The sequence below is a fragment of the Calypte anna genome, chromosome 4A, assembly GCF_003957555.1.
Source record: "Calypte anna isolate BGI_N300 chromosome 4A, bCalAnn1_v1.p, whole genome shotgun sequence".
Lineage (NCBI taxonomy): Eukaryota > Metazoa > Chordata > Aves > Apodiformes > Trochilidae > Calypte > Calypte anna.
The window spans coordinates 22725620-22746090 of record NC_044248.1 but is presented as its reverse complement, the minus strand read 5'-3'; the positions used below and the strand labels follow the sequence as shown (position 1 = coordinate 22746090).

Below are 20471 nucleotides of genomic sequence, written 5' to 3'. Positions count from 1 at the left end.
TCCTTTTAGAAACTGGGGCTCCAAGTGAACTTGGGTGTGTGGGTTGCAATGTGTGGGTTTTGTCAAGACGATAATGTAGAGTGAACTAAAATGAGCACATCTTCATTCCACAGCATTACAGATGCCATCTAACTTAATTATGAGAAAATTGTATTATGATTCCTCCTTCCCACCCCCGTCCTCCACTCAGGAATAAACACACATACACAATTATTTTTGCATGGCTTTTTGGCAGTGCTTAAAGAGCTAACTTTTAGCTTTTGCTCAGGCAGTAAGTGTAGAGGGGATCCTTGTGGGCGACAGTGAAAGTTACAGTGACTCTGACCATGGTAGACTTGTTTTGATTTGTAATTTTCAAATACATTTTGTAGAGGAAGTTCTTGCTAATCCTGAGATCCATTGTGTGTGCTAGTGATGGTAATGTGTGTTGTCCATGGCTGCTTTGGAGAGATGCCCATAAGTGAAAGAGGGAGGAGAGAGGCTGACTGGTCAGATAAAAGTGACCCAGAGGTATGTGGGGTCCTACAGACAGGGGCTGTATGTGGTAGATGTATTAATTGTTTAGTACATATTTACTCCTATGCTCAAGTTAACCTTTGCTTTTTGTTTTGCTCAGCTGTGGCTGTTATATGAGGAACTGTGTTGCACTATGCATTGCTAATAATCAGTGCCTAAATTCTCAGCAATCTCTCTTTACGTTCCTTCCTCTAGATATGTTGCCTGAAGTGTTCAGGATTTAGCACTTTCTTGACTCATTCTCTTGTTTGACCATGTTAGAGCTAGTTTTCCCTTTGCTCATACTGTGGGCAGTAAAAGAACCACATATACTGTTCTTAAAGTCTGTCCTGCTCTTGCAAAACTGAACAAATACTTTTCCAAGCCTACATAGGCTTTGAAAATGTATAATTCAGAGTTTCTGAGAGTTCACAGACGTCTGTAACAATTGTCAAGTTATATATTAGAATATTACAGTTACTGTGTTTATGAAAACATTAAAATTGGTGCTTGCTACTTTTCAGCAGGGTATTAAGTAGGCACCACATGTGCTTAACTTGGTGCTCACAGAAAGTCTTGCAGAGATGCATACAATGTTCTGCATGGTGTGGCTTCTTCAGAGGCAGGTCAGTGAGTCAAGGTTGCTGTGCATGCTGCCAGGGATCTGGTATCTGTTCTTCTTGAAGCTGTAAGGGAGCAAGAACTTGTACCTTCTATTTTCATCATATTTTTGCCATATATTATTTTGTAGTTAAAATGAAAAAATCTCGTGGCGCAGCTGGTTAAGACCCAGTACTGCAATGCCAAAAGCCCCGGGTTTGAGACAGAGAGCCTCACCTTGGAGGCGATGAGCGCTAGTGGCGCAATAAAGGTAATACAGTGCTTGAGAGTGAGCTAGTCTGTGGCTGTGAGTTTCACCTTTTATTGGCCCCCTGGTCTTGCACATGCTCAATAGGGGGCCTGCCCTAATTGGGCACAGGTGGATTTGATACCGGCTCACACCCACTTCTCGGTAATCAGAGGCGTCTGATTGCTTTGTTCCACTACATTGAGGAATCTTGTTTCAGAAATCTTTTGGGTTCTAAGATCTGTTCCTGGCCTAGTTCAAATCATGGTATTGATTCAGAAGAAAATGTGGAGGCTTTGTCAGAAATCACTTTAGATCTGCAAAAATGCATGAATTAAAAAAGATTGGCACAGATAATTTAGCTTTAATTGCTTAGTAAGTTAGAGCTCATTTGATCTGTTTGCATTTTAATGTTTTTCAATGCCAATTGAATTATTCATAGCCGTGGACTGATAAGCAGAGTTTGGAATTCTGCTTTTGGTACTACTTGCATTTGGATGCGCTTGGGAGGGGTGCACAATGCTCCTCTGGCATTTTGAGGTTCCACTCTGGCAGTGCATGTCTTGTCAAAATTTCTCCTGATAAGGAGAATTATTTTGGAGGATGTAAAAAACCCTTTGGGTATGGAGACCCTGCTCAGCTCTTGAGTCTGAGCAGCTCAAGAGTTGCTTCTAAACTTGTGCATCTCACATGGCGAGGAAGTGCCTAAGAAGCATCTTTTTTTCTTGCTGATGAGGAGTTTGGTTTTAATAATAATTTAGAAAAAAATCCTCAAACTGTAAAGTCATTGCTATTAACAACAAAAAAAATTACCTAGAACATGCATTTTCTTTCATAGTGATGAAACAGTTTCTGAGTAGCATATGTCCCTTTTCTGTAAATATATAAATATAAGCCTTGTGATTTGTAACTTTATGGTTTTATCTGCTTTATGCAGTCATTCCTGAGTGTAAGGAAACATCCTCGCTCATACTCAAAAACGGACGAAAAAGGCTCTTAGTTATATTTCTGTACTTGAGTGGTGGTGGGACCATGCAAGAATAGATTAAAAAGACAAGTTCTCTGTATAGCTTAAAATATCTTTTTGATAGGGCTTAGAATGAAAAAAAAAGCACATATAGTAATTTAGATATTGAAAATCTGAGAATTCTCGGTGGTGTCACAAGGAGATTTGGGCTAGGAGAAAACCAGTGATACACACCTTACCTTCCACAGCTGACATGAAAATGCTTCTGATTTCTGCCAACTTTCATACTTTGAAAGAGGGAAGTAGTGTTGAGTGTTTGTCCATGCATCCACACTGTCTCTCCTGCACTCTCTGAAGCCGTTGGCCGCTCTCCATGCTGGGCTGCTCTTCGTCAGTCTCCTGGTTATTTATCAAAAGTCATCATTGCCAGGCTTTCATAGTGACAATGTTTAACCAGGGAGTAGGGACAGACTGGCAGTGTGATCTTCATCACTGCTCCAAGTGTTTCTCACATGGAGTAGCTCCTTATGGATATGAAGAGCTGTGTGAGACAAATTTTTTTGGACTATCTTTACTAATAAAATAATAAATCACAGGTGAGGGATGCAGGGCATGTTAGTCTCTCCTAGAGGCCTGCTGCAATGGCAGGATAAGAATTCAGGTAAAGTAGGCTCACTTTGAAAGCCCTCCAAGAATGCCTTGTTTTTGCTAAGAGGGGTACTTTTCTTTTAAGAAGTCTAAGATTGATGTGTAGCACTTGTGAAGTGTGAGGTTTCAAGTATGCATTTTGAGCCCAAAGTATTTAAGCTATTGAGAGAATTGGGAATTTAAAAAATCATCTTAAAGACAAGTGCAGGAGGGGAAATGTTAGGTTTTAATCTTCCTGTTAACCTACTGTCCGGAGCATTTGAATTAGCTGTAAAGGTTTTAAATTGAAGGGGAGAGCTATTTTGTTCTTAGGAGCTTTTCCTGTCTTTTGTTGTTCTCCTTTCTTTTTATTTCATTAATACTGGTACCTCTGGTCAGGGAAAAGAAACATTAAATTAAATGCCTTGCTGACTTCCCTGTGGAGATAACATGCCAGGAAAACAGATGGCTTATTTTTTTATCATGGTAAACTCATTTTATCATTTGCTTCACTGAGTATCATTTCTGTAGATCACTATTATATGGCAGCTAAAATGCAAATAATACTTACCCATTAAAATACTATTAGTCATTGGAAGGTTCCCTACTGACATACATACAGAGAATAAAATGAGATTAAAAATATTCTCCCAATCTCTTTTCCTATATGTGTACTCACATTACAAGCAGAACTTGAGGGAACTCCATGTTCTTTGCGTTCAGTACACAAGTGACAAAACTGTCACATGTAGTAGTTACATGTGGCTTTGAGGGGGAAAGTGTAAGAATGAAAACAGCCCTAAAAGGAAGATAGCATGATGTATTCACAAACCTACCTGCCTAGCTGTTTCTTACCACGAACTGTTTTGAAAATGGAAAACTGTTTTCATCTACATAATTTTACTAGCATTTGATATTTCAAAAACATAGTAGAACAGATCTCTCATGTATCTCTGAGCAATCAGAGTACAAGCCAGGTTCTTTGCTACTGTGCTCTAGTTGCAGACAGCAAAAGCAGGAGTATTATCATTGAATAAGAGAGGAATAAAACCATTGTATAAATGTGAATCAGTTGCATCCTGCAGATATAAATCAGGAACTACTTCAATGCAAAAGGTTTTTTAAAGCTACTTTATCTGGTGTTGCTTTTTTTAAAGCTCTGGTAATTAGCTGAAGAGGCTGCAATGTAGAATATACATAATTACACCTTTTATTACCAAGTCTTACTCAATGGACTGTCATCTTCATTCTACTTCACTATTTAACAGTACTGTGCAGTCTTAATGTGGCATTATAAGATTTTAATTTTTTTTTCTTAGTCATCTGACCATTTTGAGTGAGCTTTGGTCAATGTTGCCATCTGGAGGAGATGCTGTATGATGTGCTGTTCACACCAGGCTCAAGAAATACAGATTTGCAAATGAGATGTGTGGGAACATGCAATGTTGTGCTGGAGGGGATTCAATCCAATCCCTCATGGCTCCAGTCAGTCAGTGTTGTGTTCAGTAAGGTACATAAGCCATCAGCTTATACGTGTTATCTGATACCATGGCTGTAGGTAACTTGCTAACACCATCTGATAAATGTATATCCAGTAGTACGAGCCTTGGGAATGTGTCTTGCAACAAGCTATAGGAAAAGAGCTGGAGGGGTTAGATTTCACTGAACATTTGAATAAGAATTTTTTTCATTACTGGCTTATGTAAACCCTTGAGGTATCATTGGATAATGCTTCAACATTGTCATTATGTTTCAAATACAGTCTCTCCAGTATCTGTGCTGGTGTGAACTGCTGATTGATGAAAGACAAATGCTTTGATCAAGCAAGTCTCAGAGGCAATGGTGCAATGATGTTTTCACATTGTAAAAGACTGTTTTGGATTTGCTTTATTCTTAGATTCAAAAGGCAAAGAAACTGCAGCAATGAAAGCTGACTTGCTGAGGGCTCGCAATGTGAAGAGGTACATCAATCAGCTCTCGGTGGCAAAGAAGCAATGTGAGAAGAGAATAAGGCTCCTGGGAGGGCCTGCTTATGATCAGCAGGAAGATGGCATTTCTGATGAAGGCGATGGTCCTCAGAGTCAGAAGGTATAAATTGAATACCACATATATTGTCTGAAGGTCATTCTGAAAGTGTTATTAGCACTGGGTGATATTAGCCTCACTGTCGTTAATCCTTCCCTCAGAAGTCAGGTACAAATTAATCGCCGCATGGTTTGTTTATCTTGGGGAAAGATCACTGAAGTACCCAAAGAGACATCCTGGTCACTCAGATCAGTGTATTACTAAATGTGAAACCTTATACACGATCTAATGACTCAAGAATGTTTGTTTTTTCAGACCCACTGCATGTAGGGAGTTGATGGTAGCAGCTTTACTGAAAGTAGCAACTTGCTTTCAAATAGAAGATTATTAACACATGTGCAAGTTTCTTTGGCCTTTGTTATATTTACTGTAGGAAATACCTGTGGGTTTTGCAAATATTGTTATTCAAAAACAAACACTTCTGTAAGGCAACTGAGGGAAGTCATTGCAGAAAAACTCTGGTAAAGCTGTTGACTGCTGGTTTTTAACATCACTGCAATCTGTAATTAAGAGAACAACCATTGTGTTAGCCAGCATCTACAAAAATAAAATAATGACTATGTATTCTTGCTAAACTTTAAGTTAAGTGACTTCTGTGTGTAATCTGCTCTGTTCCCTTTGGGCAAAGCCACAGTAGTTATGTATTCAAATTAGAAAGGACATTTTCTCTTTTTCATGTAGGTAGAAGCTATCTCTTCATGCAGGGATCTTGAACTTTCATTATATCCTTATAGTAATTCTAACTTAGTGGCACAGAAGAAAAAGGTACATGATGGAAAAAATGGTTCTTACTATGTGTGTTTTGCCTTTCTTGAGTAAAGTCTGATAGAGGGATGTTCTCTACCCTCTACTTACTCTTAAAGCTTGATTTCAGATGGTGTATCACAGAGTGTGCCAAGGCACTCGTGATCTGTTTCCTGAAGCTGGGTGTAGCAAGAAGTGCCAAGGAGAAAAGGAAAAAGGGAAGCATGTGGCAGCACCCCGTGAGGCACTGATGCTGCTATTGTTGCCTGTTGAGATGTTACAGACTTTTCAGTATGGATACATGCTGACACAAAATTGCTCAGGAACAACAGGGTCATGTAGTGAAGCCACGGGGATTGGTCAGAAATATAGTAAAGTATACAAATATTCTAAGAAAATATAATTAAAATCAAAGGTATTTCCGTTTTTAATTTTGCGTGGCTTATAACCCAATTGTTTGTTTGTTTTTAGTTTTTTTTCCTGGGCACTACTAATGCAGGGTTATGTCTTACAAATATACCCATAAGCAGCTTCATATTGATTTAATGAATTAAATAGGAATAAAGACTCCTTCCACAGGCATTTGTTGTGGTGATGGTGGAAATAATGGGATCAAGGGCTGTTCTGCTTTTAAGATTTTAGTTTGTTTATGTGAGGAAGCCCTAGAACTCCTCCACACCCATGTCAGTGCAGTAAACAGGAAAACTGCCTCACTCTCCCGTTGTCTGCAGCTCTCTGTTGCCAAGAGAGGGAAGGGGGGAAGATAGATGAGAGATGGAGGTCATGATGTGCTCTCCTGAAGACAGAAAAGTGCCCAGGGCTTGGCTGAGCAAGGGGACTCTGTACTGTTGCTTCTTCCCATCCTCTTCTTGCCCTGTGGTAGCTGCACTCTGGGTTCTTTCAAGGCAGGCGGTTCTGTTTTGGGTACCGGCCCCTCCCGTGTGGGCGGTGCTGACTGAACACTCAGCCCTTTTTCTGAGCAAAAGGGAAAGGCGTTGTTTGGGATTTAGCAGATAAGCTCGTGTTGGCACATTGCTGCTGTTGACCCGAAACTTCTCTTTAGTGTCTTGCTGTGCCAGCTTTTCTGTTAAGCTGTTACTTAAACTGCAGAATAAACAGCTTTTTAGTTAGTGTGTTTTCTTTTCTTCAACGTGCATGAAATAGGTCAGCAATGGCATTTTGTATTGTTATTTTACATAAGTGTAGTACAGAAGCATGAATACATAAATGACCTTGGGGAATATTGGTACTGGTTGAACAAAGAAGAGAGTGTCTAGAGACCTAAGCTTGTGTTTTTGTTTCACTTCTGCATCCTACAGAAAGCCTTGTCTTTCCTGCAGTAGTAGGGTAGTAGTAGCATTGCTGGTAAAAGTTTTTGGTGTGTTTTGATTATAGACTTAAATGTAGAGATGGGTTATTTAAAGCTGTCAATGTTCTCTTACATATTTAAGAAACAAAAATTATGTTCTTTGAAATAATATATTTTCCTTTTACAGCAGAAGCTAATTATAAAACAGTGTCAGTTTTATGTTTGATAAATACAGAAGACTTATAGGTCTGTATAGGTTCTGCACGTTTCACTCGCCTCATTATCCTGAATCTGGGTTCTCTAGGGAAATTCTGAATGTATAAGTTGTAGTCACATATTTAGAAGCAAACAAATGAGCAAACTCCAGCTACTCGCTGAACTGGAATTTTGTCATTAGCTCTGATACTGATTTATGCTCTTCCCTGGGTGTTAGATTTGCTTTTAGTGAAAATGCAGTTTAAATTAGTGTAGTGTATAAAGGATCTCTTCTAATCTACTTATAGTCAGTGCAGTTCATCCTTTTTCTTAGGAACTGTAGTACCTGCACAGTACTGCAGTAATTAATTGAGTTCTTTTTGTCTGTGTTTATTCTGCAAACCATTTGTTGGCTTCAGCACAACAGCTGCATCACCACATTGGTTAGATTTGACATGTGGAGTCACAGCATCTCCTTAGTGGAGCTTTTTTGTGAACCACAGGTGGTATGAGGAGCTCTGGGGTCTGATTCTTGGCTGGCTATGAAATAGCAAGGAAACCACCTGAGTATATTTTGAGGCACAGGCAGTTCAGTTAATAATCCTACTGATGAGAAATGAGCTGAAGCTCAGATTCTGAGATTCAGGTTGTGAGATCACAGTATGTCAGGATACCTCATTTTGGGGATATAAAAAAGTGACCTTCAATTGTTTTTCCCCTCTTGCATGAAGAGGATGTGTCTTATGACAGAATTGTGTCCATGAACATGTGAGTGTCAAGGCAGGGACTTTGCCATTAGTGTATGTGCTGTAAAATGGCCTGGTACCTTATATACTTCCTGATGGATAACTAACCATTGTGTTTGGTTCAGCTACTGCTTTATATGACAAAGATAGCCTTCTGATGCCTTGCCTTTTTTGAAAAAAAATATTAAGTGCTTTAATTGGTCTATGCACAGATAAAAAAATAACTGTGCTTTAATTTTAGTCAGTATACAGACAAAGCATTAGTTAATGGTTTTTAAAATGCAGCTTGGGAAGAACTTCGTATCTTTCTAGTATTATTTTTCACATTTTTCTTATTCCTTTCTTCTACAAAAAAGAAGAAAATCAAAATTAAAATGGAAGTCTTGCACTCTGTGTGCCATCATCCTAGCAGAAAACCTCCACCACTATTTATGGCACCCATAATCTGCAGTATTGTTACCAGCTGTATTGTGGTTATTCATTTTTGGCCGACGTAGTTGTAGTGAATGGGAACCTGCTGTGTTACAAAGAAATACAATGCATCTGTGCCATGTCTGGTGCCTACACACAGGTCCTTCCAATTAAGTAGTTGCTTTTTGTTCCCCTCCGGGGAGAAGTTGCTATTATCTTTAGGGGCTTGCCAAGCCTAGGTCTCTGCTTTGTAGGGCCGGGAACAAGGCTGTGCTGTGTTTGCATATGCTAGAGATGCAAGCTAACGCACCCTGCTTGGAAAAAAAATAAAAATCTAATCCCTCCCTAGACTTTGGCAGAGCCCATGACCAGCTGTGGTATATTAGTTACTTTCCTGTTGGAGTAGGGAATTGATACAGCAGCAGTAAAGTTACTGTTTTTTCCAAACTCACAAGCTGCTCTAGAGTTAAATGGACCTGAAGAGATGTTGTTGATGATAATTTTAAGATTATATCTGCTAACTGGATACTAAATTTGAAGGCATACAGATGTTTGTAGTGTTACTGAGTCATAAAATTGTATTTTGCTGAGGATTGCAATTTATGCAGAATGTTATTTTTTAAATTGGAGAAGGAAGGATCCTTCACAGAATTCTTCCTGGATTGCATGCATTTTATGATAAGTTATCACCTCAAAACTAAAAATGTCTCTTGTCCATCATGGTTATCAATGAAGTCTTAATGTTTATAGTACATTGTCTAAGAAGTTTAGTAATTCCAGGATAGTCAAGCCTTAGACAAAAACCTAAAAAAACAAGTGTTTGTGAGGTCTCATTTCTGCAGCAGAAGTTTAAATAAGCTTTTCTGTTCCTTATTTACTTAAGGTATTTTAGTTTGCAAGGTAACTATTGGGAGGTTTGTGTAACAGCATTATTAGGCACCACCACTTTAATTAGCATGAGGCACCTGTGCAGTGGGCCCTTTGTTAGGTGCAGCACTTAACCACAATTATTTTGAGAGGGGATGTTTGCTTCCCTCCTTTCTGGGAGCCTGGGTGGGAGCACCTTGGATAATAGAGGCATGGAGTCCAAGGTGACCTGTTGTTTAAGAAGAGGCAGCACCTGCTCTACATTGTCATTTATTACTTCTGCTTTTGTTTACAGGGATGGTGAAGATAGCTGTTCAAAAGACTGAAAGAGAATCTTCTGCTTTTATTTTGGAACATTGTCCTTGATAAAATGACTGAATAGAAAGTATCATGGTGGACAGCAATACAGGCTGAACCACAGGCTGGCCTTGGAATTACCATCTTTGTGTTCTTTTTAGCAGTCTGATTACCATTTCTGTAACAAACTTAGCTTCAGCAAGCTTTCCTCTCTTTGCTGTTCAATGAGCATTATAGAGTGAGCACTGAAAGGCAGAAGTTTATGTGCATAGACTTTAACAGCTTAGAGACTGAGAGTGAGCTGTGTGCAGAATTGGTATATTAAAGGATAAAGAGAGGAATGGCACATGATTGTCCCTTAGGAACTCTGAAGTTGAAAATCAGCATTTCAGCTGAGACAAACACAGTTTACCTAAACAGTGCCCAAAATCTGGTGTAGCTGGTTCAGGCAAAACATAGGTGGCTACAGTTTTTAAATAACTTTCTTTAGCTTAGTTCATTAAGGAATTGACTTTTGATGGTAGCTGTGTATGTGTAGCATGTGTATGTGGCTTCTTCTCATACAGCAAACAGTCCAGGAAACTGTTTCTTCTAAATGGAGCTTGGTAGTAGAGTCTCATAGGTACTAGGTTTAGGAAAATAAGTGGCCTTCCCAGAGAGAGATGCTTATATGTGACCTGAATTGTATTATTATTAGGTATCAGAAAAAACATACTAGAGAAATTATTAATGCCTCAATTTTTGCTATAAAATGCAAGATTGATTAGCCCCTGTGCTTAAGGACCTACTTGTAATTTAAAGGAAAAAGTTATGTTTTTGTTGGTGTCTGTGAAGTACACAGAAAGAGACCAAGACCACTCTGAGTTATTTGCATTTCAGGTGGTGTAAGTAATGGCACTAAATGAGGTGCTAGACTGAAAAGTGGGAGAGGAAGGAGTGTTTGATTTTAGTAAGAAGTTTTGAAAATTGCTCCTATTTTTCAAAGAAAACCTTTTTTTTTTTTTTTTTTTTTAACATGGGAGTATATCTTACCTTTGTCAGGGAGATGTTTTGTTTTCATGTGTTTGTCTCACAGAAAAGGCCTGGATTCACAAAAATAGTAGAGGATGAGGAAGGGTAATGGCTTTTTAATCCAATATCTTATTGGCTGCAGCATCAGCTTGGGTGAGAGAAGTCTGTGTTTCATTTCCTCTTCTGCTTGATGTAGAGCCACCTTTTTCATCTCGGGAAGAATCCTGAGCATTATACTATAGCCCATACTCTCTCCAGGCTGCATTTCTGATGAATGCTTTTCAATAACACTCCATTAATGGAAACTGGCCGCCAAATGCTCTAGCTGCCAAGGTGGAGCACTCCATCTTTCTCTGTGTCCCTGGGAATAATTGAGATACATTTCAAAGCCCTGTGGCATGCATACTGCTGGTGTTATTTGTTTGAATCAAGCAAAGAATAGATCAGTGAGCTTGCAGTTTGGCTTCTCTGCCTTGTAGGAATATTGGAAGTTAAATTTTTTTGCAATAGCGTTTCATGAAATGCTGTCTTAATCTTTAGAAATGTCATGCCTCCTGGAACAAAAACACATGGCAACATTTTCTGTCTGGGAGGAGCATGGATCTTCTAATTACTTACAACTCATGTTTTGGTTTGTTTCTTTTTCTTTTTTTATTCTCTTTTTTTTTTTTTTTCTAATTAAGCAAAACTATTACTGTAGAAGGTATGTACACTTGAATCTAGTGCATATTTCTGGGATGCATCATTCTCTGTGGGCATATTATCTGCTTAAGGGATGGAAAGAAGTTTGAGTTAGGTATTTTCTCAGGTTTTACTGCTAGTTTTCCTTTCTTCAGATTCTTCAGTTTGAAGAAATTTTGGCCAACCCTTCATACCGAGAGCACTTTCGAATCTACCTGGAAAGGATGGACAAGATGGCTTTGATCGGTCTGTGGGAGTCTGTGGAGTATCTGAAGAATGCTAACAAGGTGAAATAAATTGCAAGTCCATATGGCTTGTACATTAATGGGAATCTCTGCTTGTTGTGATCTTGATGTTAGGAAATGTCTTCGTATTTATGTTTTTTAAAACAACGATAGCAAGGAGAAATGAATAATCAATGCTTGAGGATAATACAGCAATTAAAAATTGTAGACTGTTGTGATGATGGTTTACTGTTGTTTTCTGTCACAACATGACCTATAAAAAGGATACCTGATACTTGATGCAGAGATAGTATACTAATTTCCCCCTCCATCAGAGAAAAGACTTGAAGTAATGGTGTAGCTTTAGTTTTGTGAGCTCATATGAAATGGAAAACTCTGTTACTGTTTGATAGTCTGCACATAAACTTCTCATCTTGCCACTCACTCCAAAACAGTCAAAATTTGCATATATATGTTCTTAAAATCTTTTAGAAAGAGATTTTGCTTTAAAAAACCTTTTCCTCTCCCTGTTACTGCACTACTTCTAGAAGGAAGAAACACTGCTCTATTGTAATTAGCGCTAAAATGAAATAGGAATGATAACACTGAAATAGGGGTAGGAAATACCACTTGAAGTTGCAAGTAGTACCTTGGAGCAATGTTACAGAGAAAGAATGGGGAGGACAGATTTGCTCTTTGAAAGCAGTGATGTGGATTTTTAGGGGAAATTTGTTTTAAATCTCCAAGATTCACACCAAGAAGAAATACAAATTTCATTATGAAGTATCATTTTTTTTATTCACTGTCATTTTATTACTTCTCTATGTAAAAAGATTCTAGTAAATTGGAAAACACAGATAACATCCTGTAACCAAAGTGGCAAATTGTGAAACATGAGTAGTGAACCACTAATACCATCTGAAGAAATTACTAAATTCCAAATCAGTTCCAAATTGCTAGAAAGCAATTTTCAAAGTTTGAAAAGGCTTTGTCAGGCATTGTGAAGAGAGTTGTGTAAATCACTTCTTATTTGCAAACCATTTGTGATTGGAAAAGGTGCTGTGAGTAGTTTTACAACCTTCCAAGCTGTGATTTCTCTCCTTGTTTTCAGTGCAGTGTATGTACTGCCTCTGTTCAAGACTGTGTTCCTATTGTTTCATGAGTGTAAATGTAGTATGCCACTCCCAGGTCAGATTTGATTACAAAAAACTAACATCATGGAGCCATGTGGCTGTGATACTGTCACATGAGGCATGCAAGCACATTCTGCTATGCTAAGGGAGTGGATAAAACCTTTTTGATTCAGGTTACTTTAGAGAGATGATAATATGCAGCATAGCCCATGGTCTCTCATTACCTCCTCTCTTTCCTGTTCATTGCTGCAAAGTTCAATCCTGTGTTTTCTGTGCTCAGTGGAAATACCCTCCCTTGTGTATGTGTTTCTCAGGTGTGCTTTCTTCCTTTTGGTTTTTCTTTTCTCCCTCAAAAATAAATAGTCATGTAGTAAGTGAGTTGATTCTATCCATCAGAAGGCAGGAGAGCCAATACAGATGAGTTCTATAGTCTGAACTTAAAATGATCATCACAGTGTTGCTCTAGCACCTTTTTTTTTTCAAATACCAGCTCTTGGACCTTTGAAAAGCCATGGATGTGGAAGCTATAGAAATTTTAGAGCATGGCTGTTTCCTCACTTAGCAAGTATTGATATTTATTTTGTGTGGTTGACTGCTTAGCATAGGTGTGCAGGCAGAGTGCTTGATCTCCGAGAATTATAGGCATGTTCTCAAATATCTGGGTGTGAAATTAGCTTGATGATCCTTCAAATTATACACGAAGATCCTGACTTATCCTGATATTTCTAACATTTTTCCATTTTTCTCCCTCCCCCTCCTTGCTTCCTAGTCTGAAATACCTCAACTGGTGAGTGAAATTTATCAGAATTTTTTTGTGGAAAGCAGAGAAATACCTGTGGAAAAATCCCTGTATAAAGAAATACAGCAAAGTCTTGTTGGAAATAAAGGCATTGAAGTATTCTACAGAATTCAGGCAGATGTTTATGAAACCCTAAAGGACAGATACTACCCCTCATTCATTGTTAGTGATTTGTATGAGAGATCAGTCAAGAAGGAAGAAGAAAGAAGTTCTACTCAGCTAACTCCTGAGGACAAAGATGAAGTGGTGAGTCACACAGACAATTTCTAGAGTTTCTTTCAGTGTTATTTAAGGTGACCTAAGATGATCCTGAATAAACCATATATTAGCATCTTCTGTCCTGGAGTTTTGGACTAATTTTTTTTTTCTGATTAATTTATTAATACCATCACTCTGGCAGTTTCATCAGGTAATCCCAGTAAATTTACAAGGTCTTTGAAACAGAATAGTACAAAATGACTGTTTAAACTTTAAATTACTTAAAGCAGGTATTTCAGATTTCCAAGCCTTTTGTATTTCACATCTCTCAGGGAAGGTGAAACTTATACAAGTTCAGCTGCTCTGCTTTTCAGTAACTGAAATCTCACTGAAATGTCACTGGGTTTCAGTCTAGACATTGTACCTGTCCCCATGCATTTTCTAGGTATTAAAAGTTGCACAGAAGAGAGTAAAAAGTAATGAAAACTGTAACCTTAGAGCTTTTATATTTATTGAATTAATGAATAGGCTATGTTGAAAGATGTAATTTACTACAATAGCAGTAGAACTGGATGTACTAAAACTGAGCATTCAAAATGTCATAAGTAGTAACCCAACAACAGCTCTTGTGGGGCAGTTTTTTTCAGAGGATTCTCTAAATCAGTTGTGCCAGAGGGGAACAGAAGAATGTGTTTAAGAATGTTTTCACAAAAACATCTCTCAGACTAGTGAGACTCTTTCAGTCAGGCTGCTGCTTCAGATCAGCATGAGGATCTTCACTTTACATATGAACTTGCTCAGAACACAATGAAGAGTAATAGTTTGGCTGAAACTGCATCTAAATGGACAAATTATAGAATGGTTTGGGTTGGAAGGAAACCTTAAAGATCCAGTGTTCCAATGCCCTGCATTGTCAGGGACACCTCCCACTAGACCAGGTTGCTCAAGGCCCCATCCAAGCTGGCCTTGAACACAAATAAGAAACAGAATCCAAAGGTGCTGGTCTACATTCTGCTCTTTGCAATTTTTGTAGAACCTAGGACTTTTGTGTTTACTGTTTAAATATGCCTTTCACTTCATAAGTGAGCTATTATAGTCTCTGTAGTCTGCATGTCTGTAAATTTGCAGAGAGATGCTGTTACAAGGAAATCACTCCAAATGTTCTAGAGCTTACTGGGTTTTTCATTGTTTCTTCCTGTATTCCTTGCTTTGATAGAGGATTCAAGACCCATTTCTACTTTTTTCTCACTGCTAACTCAGCTATATGTTGAGGGTGATAGGTACTTCAAAGGCTTCTTGTCCTTGTGTTTGCAATCATTGGAACTTTGAGAAAAGACTGCTACTGGTTTTGTCCAGAATCTTCTAAGTAGGTTCTGACACAGTAGAAACAGTAGAAACCACATAGTAAGTAGGTTAAGACACATGGTGTCTATAATCTCTTTATATGTTTTATTCAGAGTCTAATAGAGATAGCTATTTCTCTAAGAACACCTTGGGACTAGCTGTCCTGTCAGGTAATGTTTACTATGGCTGCTGAAAAAATTAGATTTTTTTTGACATCATCATCATCTGTTCTTCCTCTGCATCCTTCGATGTATAAGTGCCAGATTGGAGTGCTGTGTCTGTGGTTAAACCTTAAAGGCTAATATATGGCCAAGTTTGCTTATATGGTTAAAATTTGTTTTTTTTTTTTCATTTTTTTAACAACAAATCAAATACTAAGTTGCATATACTGTTAGAACATCTCTCAAACAGAGCAATCTCCGTGCCATGCATTTTGGGGTGTTTCTGAGGTGAAAATAAATAATAAAAAATTCTTGCTTCTGAAGCTTTCAGTGGTCTTTCAGATTCTGCTGAATACGCAGTACTGGCTAATAGGCTTGGATTTCTTTCTTCTCCATGTTTATAGGAAAGCACAGCTGAGAAATCTGATGTTTCTGTGGGAGTTGCCTACATGAATTTTCTTTAAACTTCACTATTATAGCCGGATAGGTAAAAACTCAGCTAGTGTCCTTATGGAGTGCAGGACAAAAGGATAAGCCCTGATTAAATGTGAGAAAAATCAAGCCAGAAGCTAGGAATCATGGCAAGGACAGACTCTGCTGGATCTGCTGCACTTAGAACAAGCTCTTCTCCTTCCAGCCTGTCATTGCTTTTTGCTTCTTGGACAAACCTCCTTTATAAGGTCCTGAGTAGGTGTGAAAATACAGCAGGGAGCAGTGCCTGAATTCAGAACTTTGAGGAAAAAGGGTCTGGTGGTTGCAGCAGTGCTGTGTGTGTCAGGTGCCAAATTAAGCCCAGAGCTAAGTCTGTGCTCTGCACCACTCACAGAAATGGAAATCATTATCAGTTTAGCTGCAGGGGGAAAACAGCATAATCCTTTATGATCTCAGGTCTGTGTGTGTTGGTTGTTTATTTGATAATTTGATTACAGGCAACTTGTTATGTTTTGAGTCTAGCGTTTATGTGATAACAGAGAGATTCAGCAGTGTTTTTTTGCAGTAAGTGTCTGAAATATTGACACAAATTATGTAGCCTACCTCTAGGAGCAGAACCTTACTGATTAGTAATTAATTGCAGTCCTTTGATTACTAGAACCAAAATTCATGTGTAAAGCCTTTTAATTCTTCAGTATTGCAAATACCATTTTTGATTCCTTTTGACCTCTGTGCCTCCCAACAAGTGTAAGGTGTTCAATTTTATGGTTCTGTTCAGTAGCGTTTTGAGTAATACCCAGTGCCATTAATTATTATTGACAGAATTATTGTAGTGCCAGGAGGTGACAAGAAGAGTCCATGAGCTGAGCTCTATGCACATGCTTGGAGGAAGTCTCGACCTGGGAGTTTGCAGTCTATGCAGAATAGACAGAAGAAATGATGGGGCAAAAAGCTAATGTTTGCTCTGCCACACAGCAGGCAAATGCAGAGTTGGAAAAGGGCATGGAATTCTTAGCCTATAACTCCTGACTTCCTCCATTATGTTACCCTACCTTATGAGGATCACACTAAGGAGATTAATTATTGTTACTGCCATGTATCTTCTCAGACTTTTTTACTAAGGTGTAAAATACTATGGAGCTACAGTAAGACTCTTTCCTCTAAAATTCATTTTTTTATTTCACAGAATTTCGTGGAGTGTGATACTTCCTTCTGTTAGATTTTTGTTGATTATATAAATGATACATTTTAGCAGGAATATAATTATATGTCTTGTGTTCATGACATTACATTCATAACTTCCCACAGATACCTTTAGATATATTCAGTCACAGGCAGACCTCAGGGCTCTTTGAACAGTAACATCACAGTGCTGTGTTTGCTGCAAGTCAAGGTCTTCGTGCCTATTTGGGGAACTGCACTAAGGAAGGGGAGGCTGAGGCAAATATCAAAAGATGTTACAGAGAATGTCAGTGAAAGGTGTGAAGTTTTCTATTTTTCGCATGCCTGTAGTACACAAGATGGAAAAAACTATTGGTTTATCTGAATGAATGTAAGAAACTGATTTATGAGGTTAAGGTAATGCATCTGTGCTTTTAACACATTTTTATTAACACTTGTAAAAACAGCATCAAAATCTGTTTATGCAGAAGAAGAACTTGATTTAGATTGTTCTGCACGCTGATAAATCTGTTTTGTGAAGGTCTGTGGGAGGCAGGACTGTTTGTTAGAACTATGGGATTTTATTTTTTTTTTCATCCCCTCCCCATCTTATCTTGCAGCTCAGAACTAAGAATTTGGTTTTATATTTGGCTCAGAATATTCATCATGATCAACAATCTGTTGTTGCATTTAAATGTTATTTTAAAATAAACTTTGATTCTTTCATTTACAAGAAAGCTTTAGCTTGAAGTTCATTTTATGCAGTTGTAAGAGTTGCTGAAGAACTGTAGGATAAATGGTAATGAGGCTTTGTTGATTTGGAGTTTGGTTTTGCTTTGGGGGTTTTTTGGTGTTGGTTGTAGTTTTTAGTTTTTTTTTCAATTTTTTTGAAATTAACGTTTCAAGTTTAATCTGATGGTTGGAGTATCTGTCAGAATATGTTAATACCTCCATTTTCATCTTTATCAATAAGTGTTCTTACAGATGACATACTTATGGAGCAAACAATAACTGTCCCTTTTTCACATTAATGAGGCAATTATTCCCATCCTCTATTCCTAGGGCCAAAGTTGTGAAGAAACTACAGAAGAATGCAGCACAAGGATTAATGAACAGGCCAGTTATGCTGTAAATAAACTTCGCCAGCTAAATGACAAGCTTGAGTATAAGAAACAGGCTCTAAATTCTCTGTGTAATTCACCAAAACCCGACAAAAAGGTACATACCTTTAGTGTCTTCAGACTTTTAAATGCATATATATATAATAGTTATTATATATTATGTTATTACATTATTATGTTTTATATATATTGTGTGTGTGTTTGGGTGTTATCCACTTGTCTCAGGCTCATCTCTGAAAGTCAGATTGCTATAAAGTGAAACTGGATCTTAGTTACTGCTTTTTTTTTTCCATTTTTTTAAGGCTATTGTAATTAAAATTGCAAATATTTATATTGCTTTGTTTGTCATAGAATAAGAACTTCTCTCCCTGTGGTCTTGTGGCTTCGTTGGTGGCAAACAGTATTTCTTCCTTACATCTCTACCCACCTGTACCTATGTAATTCCTTGTGTCACCTCCTTTCGTGTCCATGCCGCAGCTGCAGTACTGCAGCGGGGAGAAGTGCTCCTTCTGCTCCCTCTGCTGGCTTTGCAGTAGCCCAGCATGGTTTCATAAGTACTGGAGTTGAGACGAGCTTGCTCAAATCAGGAGGCAAAAAACCCAAGCCTGTAGCAATTGCTCACTTACTTCTTGAGAAGCTAGGAGAGATCTGCAGGGCATGCTTTTATCAGGCTTAAATTTCTGAGGAAACTTCAGCTCTCTTTCTTTTTGTAGAGTGCGACAGTTAAGCAATCTACGGACATACTCAGGCAGAGGCAAGTGGTTTACATGTGTCTTAGGCCAAATAATTTGCATTTATACTGAGGATGATACTATGGGACTGTTGTTGAGATGCAGCTGGGCCAGGCTTTTCAGGTGTATAGTAACACTAGGTTGGAAATGGTAGATGGTGTGTGAAACAAACAGGTAGCCAAGGTATCTCCTTAAAATGGCCTCCTCTTAGGAATGGCAGAAATGGCCATTGGTCATTGGCAGGACCTGGGTTCTTTGTACATATGTGCCTTCACTCAGGGTGAGAGCTGAGATGCTGGTCTGAAGAGAAGCTGACATCCCACTCTTCTCTGCTGCCCCACCTCTGGGCTTAGCTACCTCTAAGAGAAAGATGTAGGCAGTACCCTGGCCAGCCTCATTCCCTCTCTCCCTTCTGCATCTCCCTTCTGCTGGAGGTTACTGCAGACAGCTGGAAATGTGTCCACAGCTCTTCTGGGGTGTCTACTACAGCTGCTCTGCTGTCTGTGTGGTCTCAGCTGGCAGAAGAGACCTCTTACTTATCATCCAACCACTGCTGTTCAGAGTAGCTAGAGCATGGATATGTCCATTTTTGTTTGTTTGTTTGTAGGGTTTTGTGGTTGTTTTTTAATGCCTGTATTGGTGCAGAAGCATTTACCTGTTGAGCTTTTAAATGGATATTTAGGGTTAACAGTGCACGAGCAACTTGTCACAGGGACTTCATTTTTTTTCTCTTCTGCATGTGGCAGGTAAAAATTTGGTTCTTCATCATATCAAATAGAAAAGTAGGTCTAAAAATTCTGTATTTTTGTGCCATATGAAAGGGGAATGTCATGTGTTTTTACCTGTTCCTGAGTTGTTTTCTCTTTTTGAAATACCTTTCCATACAAAACATGTATCTACATCTTTAAGTGCCTTCTAGCACTGTGCAATTCCCATGCCAGCCAGTCGGGGAAGAAAACTGTTCATTTGAGTTGCATGTGGAATGCTGCTAGCTTTAAAAGAAAATGTTGTTGGGAGAGGTCTTATTTTGATGGAATATAAAGAGTAGCAAAGATGGCATGGAAAGATGACAAGCTGTCTCAGGCAATGTCTGTGATGTACAAAACCCTCTGCCATAGAAGACAGCTTGATCTTTGGAGGTCTGTGACTGTGGTGCCCCCTTCGATGTGTGTCTGATGGCTGAAGCTCAGTGTCTGCCTCCCTTGGGTCTGTGGGTGCAGGCTTGTGCTGTCTTGTGCAACCACTAAGGGACCACATTCTTTGTAGAGTTCAATTTTGCCATGCTCGGTAGCAAAGTAAAACCACACTAAGCACTTTTTAGTGGTTGCAAAGCCTTATTTTCAAACAAAATCTGTGTGACAGTTATTGAAATTAATGGGACTTGATAGAAAAATGTATCTCTCTCCATCAGGTGTGGAATTATGTGGAAGTAGAGAGACTTTAGATTAACTTTATCAGATCTTTTGTATTTCCAGTGGACCTGTACCAAGAGTGAACGTAAACTCTGAGAAACTGTAAGAGGTTGTTAAAAACAGATAGATTTTAATTTAAAATTTCAGCCAAAGGCAGAAACAGTTAAAAGTACAAAACAAGTTCTAAACAGTAGTGGGTATGTTTGTGTATGAGTGAGTTAGGCTGTACCACTTCTATAGCATTACAGTTTTAATCTTTTTTGCTCTTTGATATGAGAAGTACTTATAACTAAATATTCTTTCTCTGCCTAAACTCTTCGGGGGTAGGAGTTGTACATCTTCCACAGCAGTGATTTTTTTTCTGTCTTATTTCTGAAATATTTTTTGTCTTTGAAAATACAGATCTTTGAAACAGACCAATAAAATGGTTCCAGTCTTGTTATAGTGTCAGTATTTGTTCTATAAGCATTGTA

General features: G+C 38.4%; 1 protein-coding gene across 1 annotated transcript in view; it reads left to right on the top strand.

Annotated features, from left to right (window-relative positions):
• Positions 1-20471, top strand: part of SNX25 (sorting nexin 25) — an 81559-nt gene that overhangs the window by 41778 nt on the left and 19310 nt on the right. Inside the window, exons 7-10 of the mRNA XM_030450208.1 lie at positions 4834-5024; positions 11438-11569; positions 13409-13684; positions 17797-17952. Coding sequence (XP_030306068.1) covers positions 4834-5024; positions 11438-11569; positions 13409-13684; positions 17797-17952 — 755 coding nt within the window. The remainder of the gene's footprint in view (positions 1-4833; positions 5025-11437; positions 11570-13408; positions 13685-17796; positions 17953-20471) is intronic.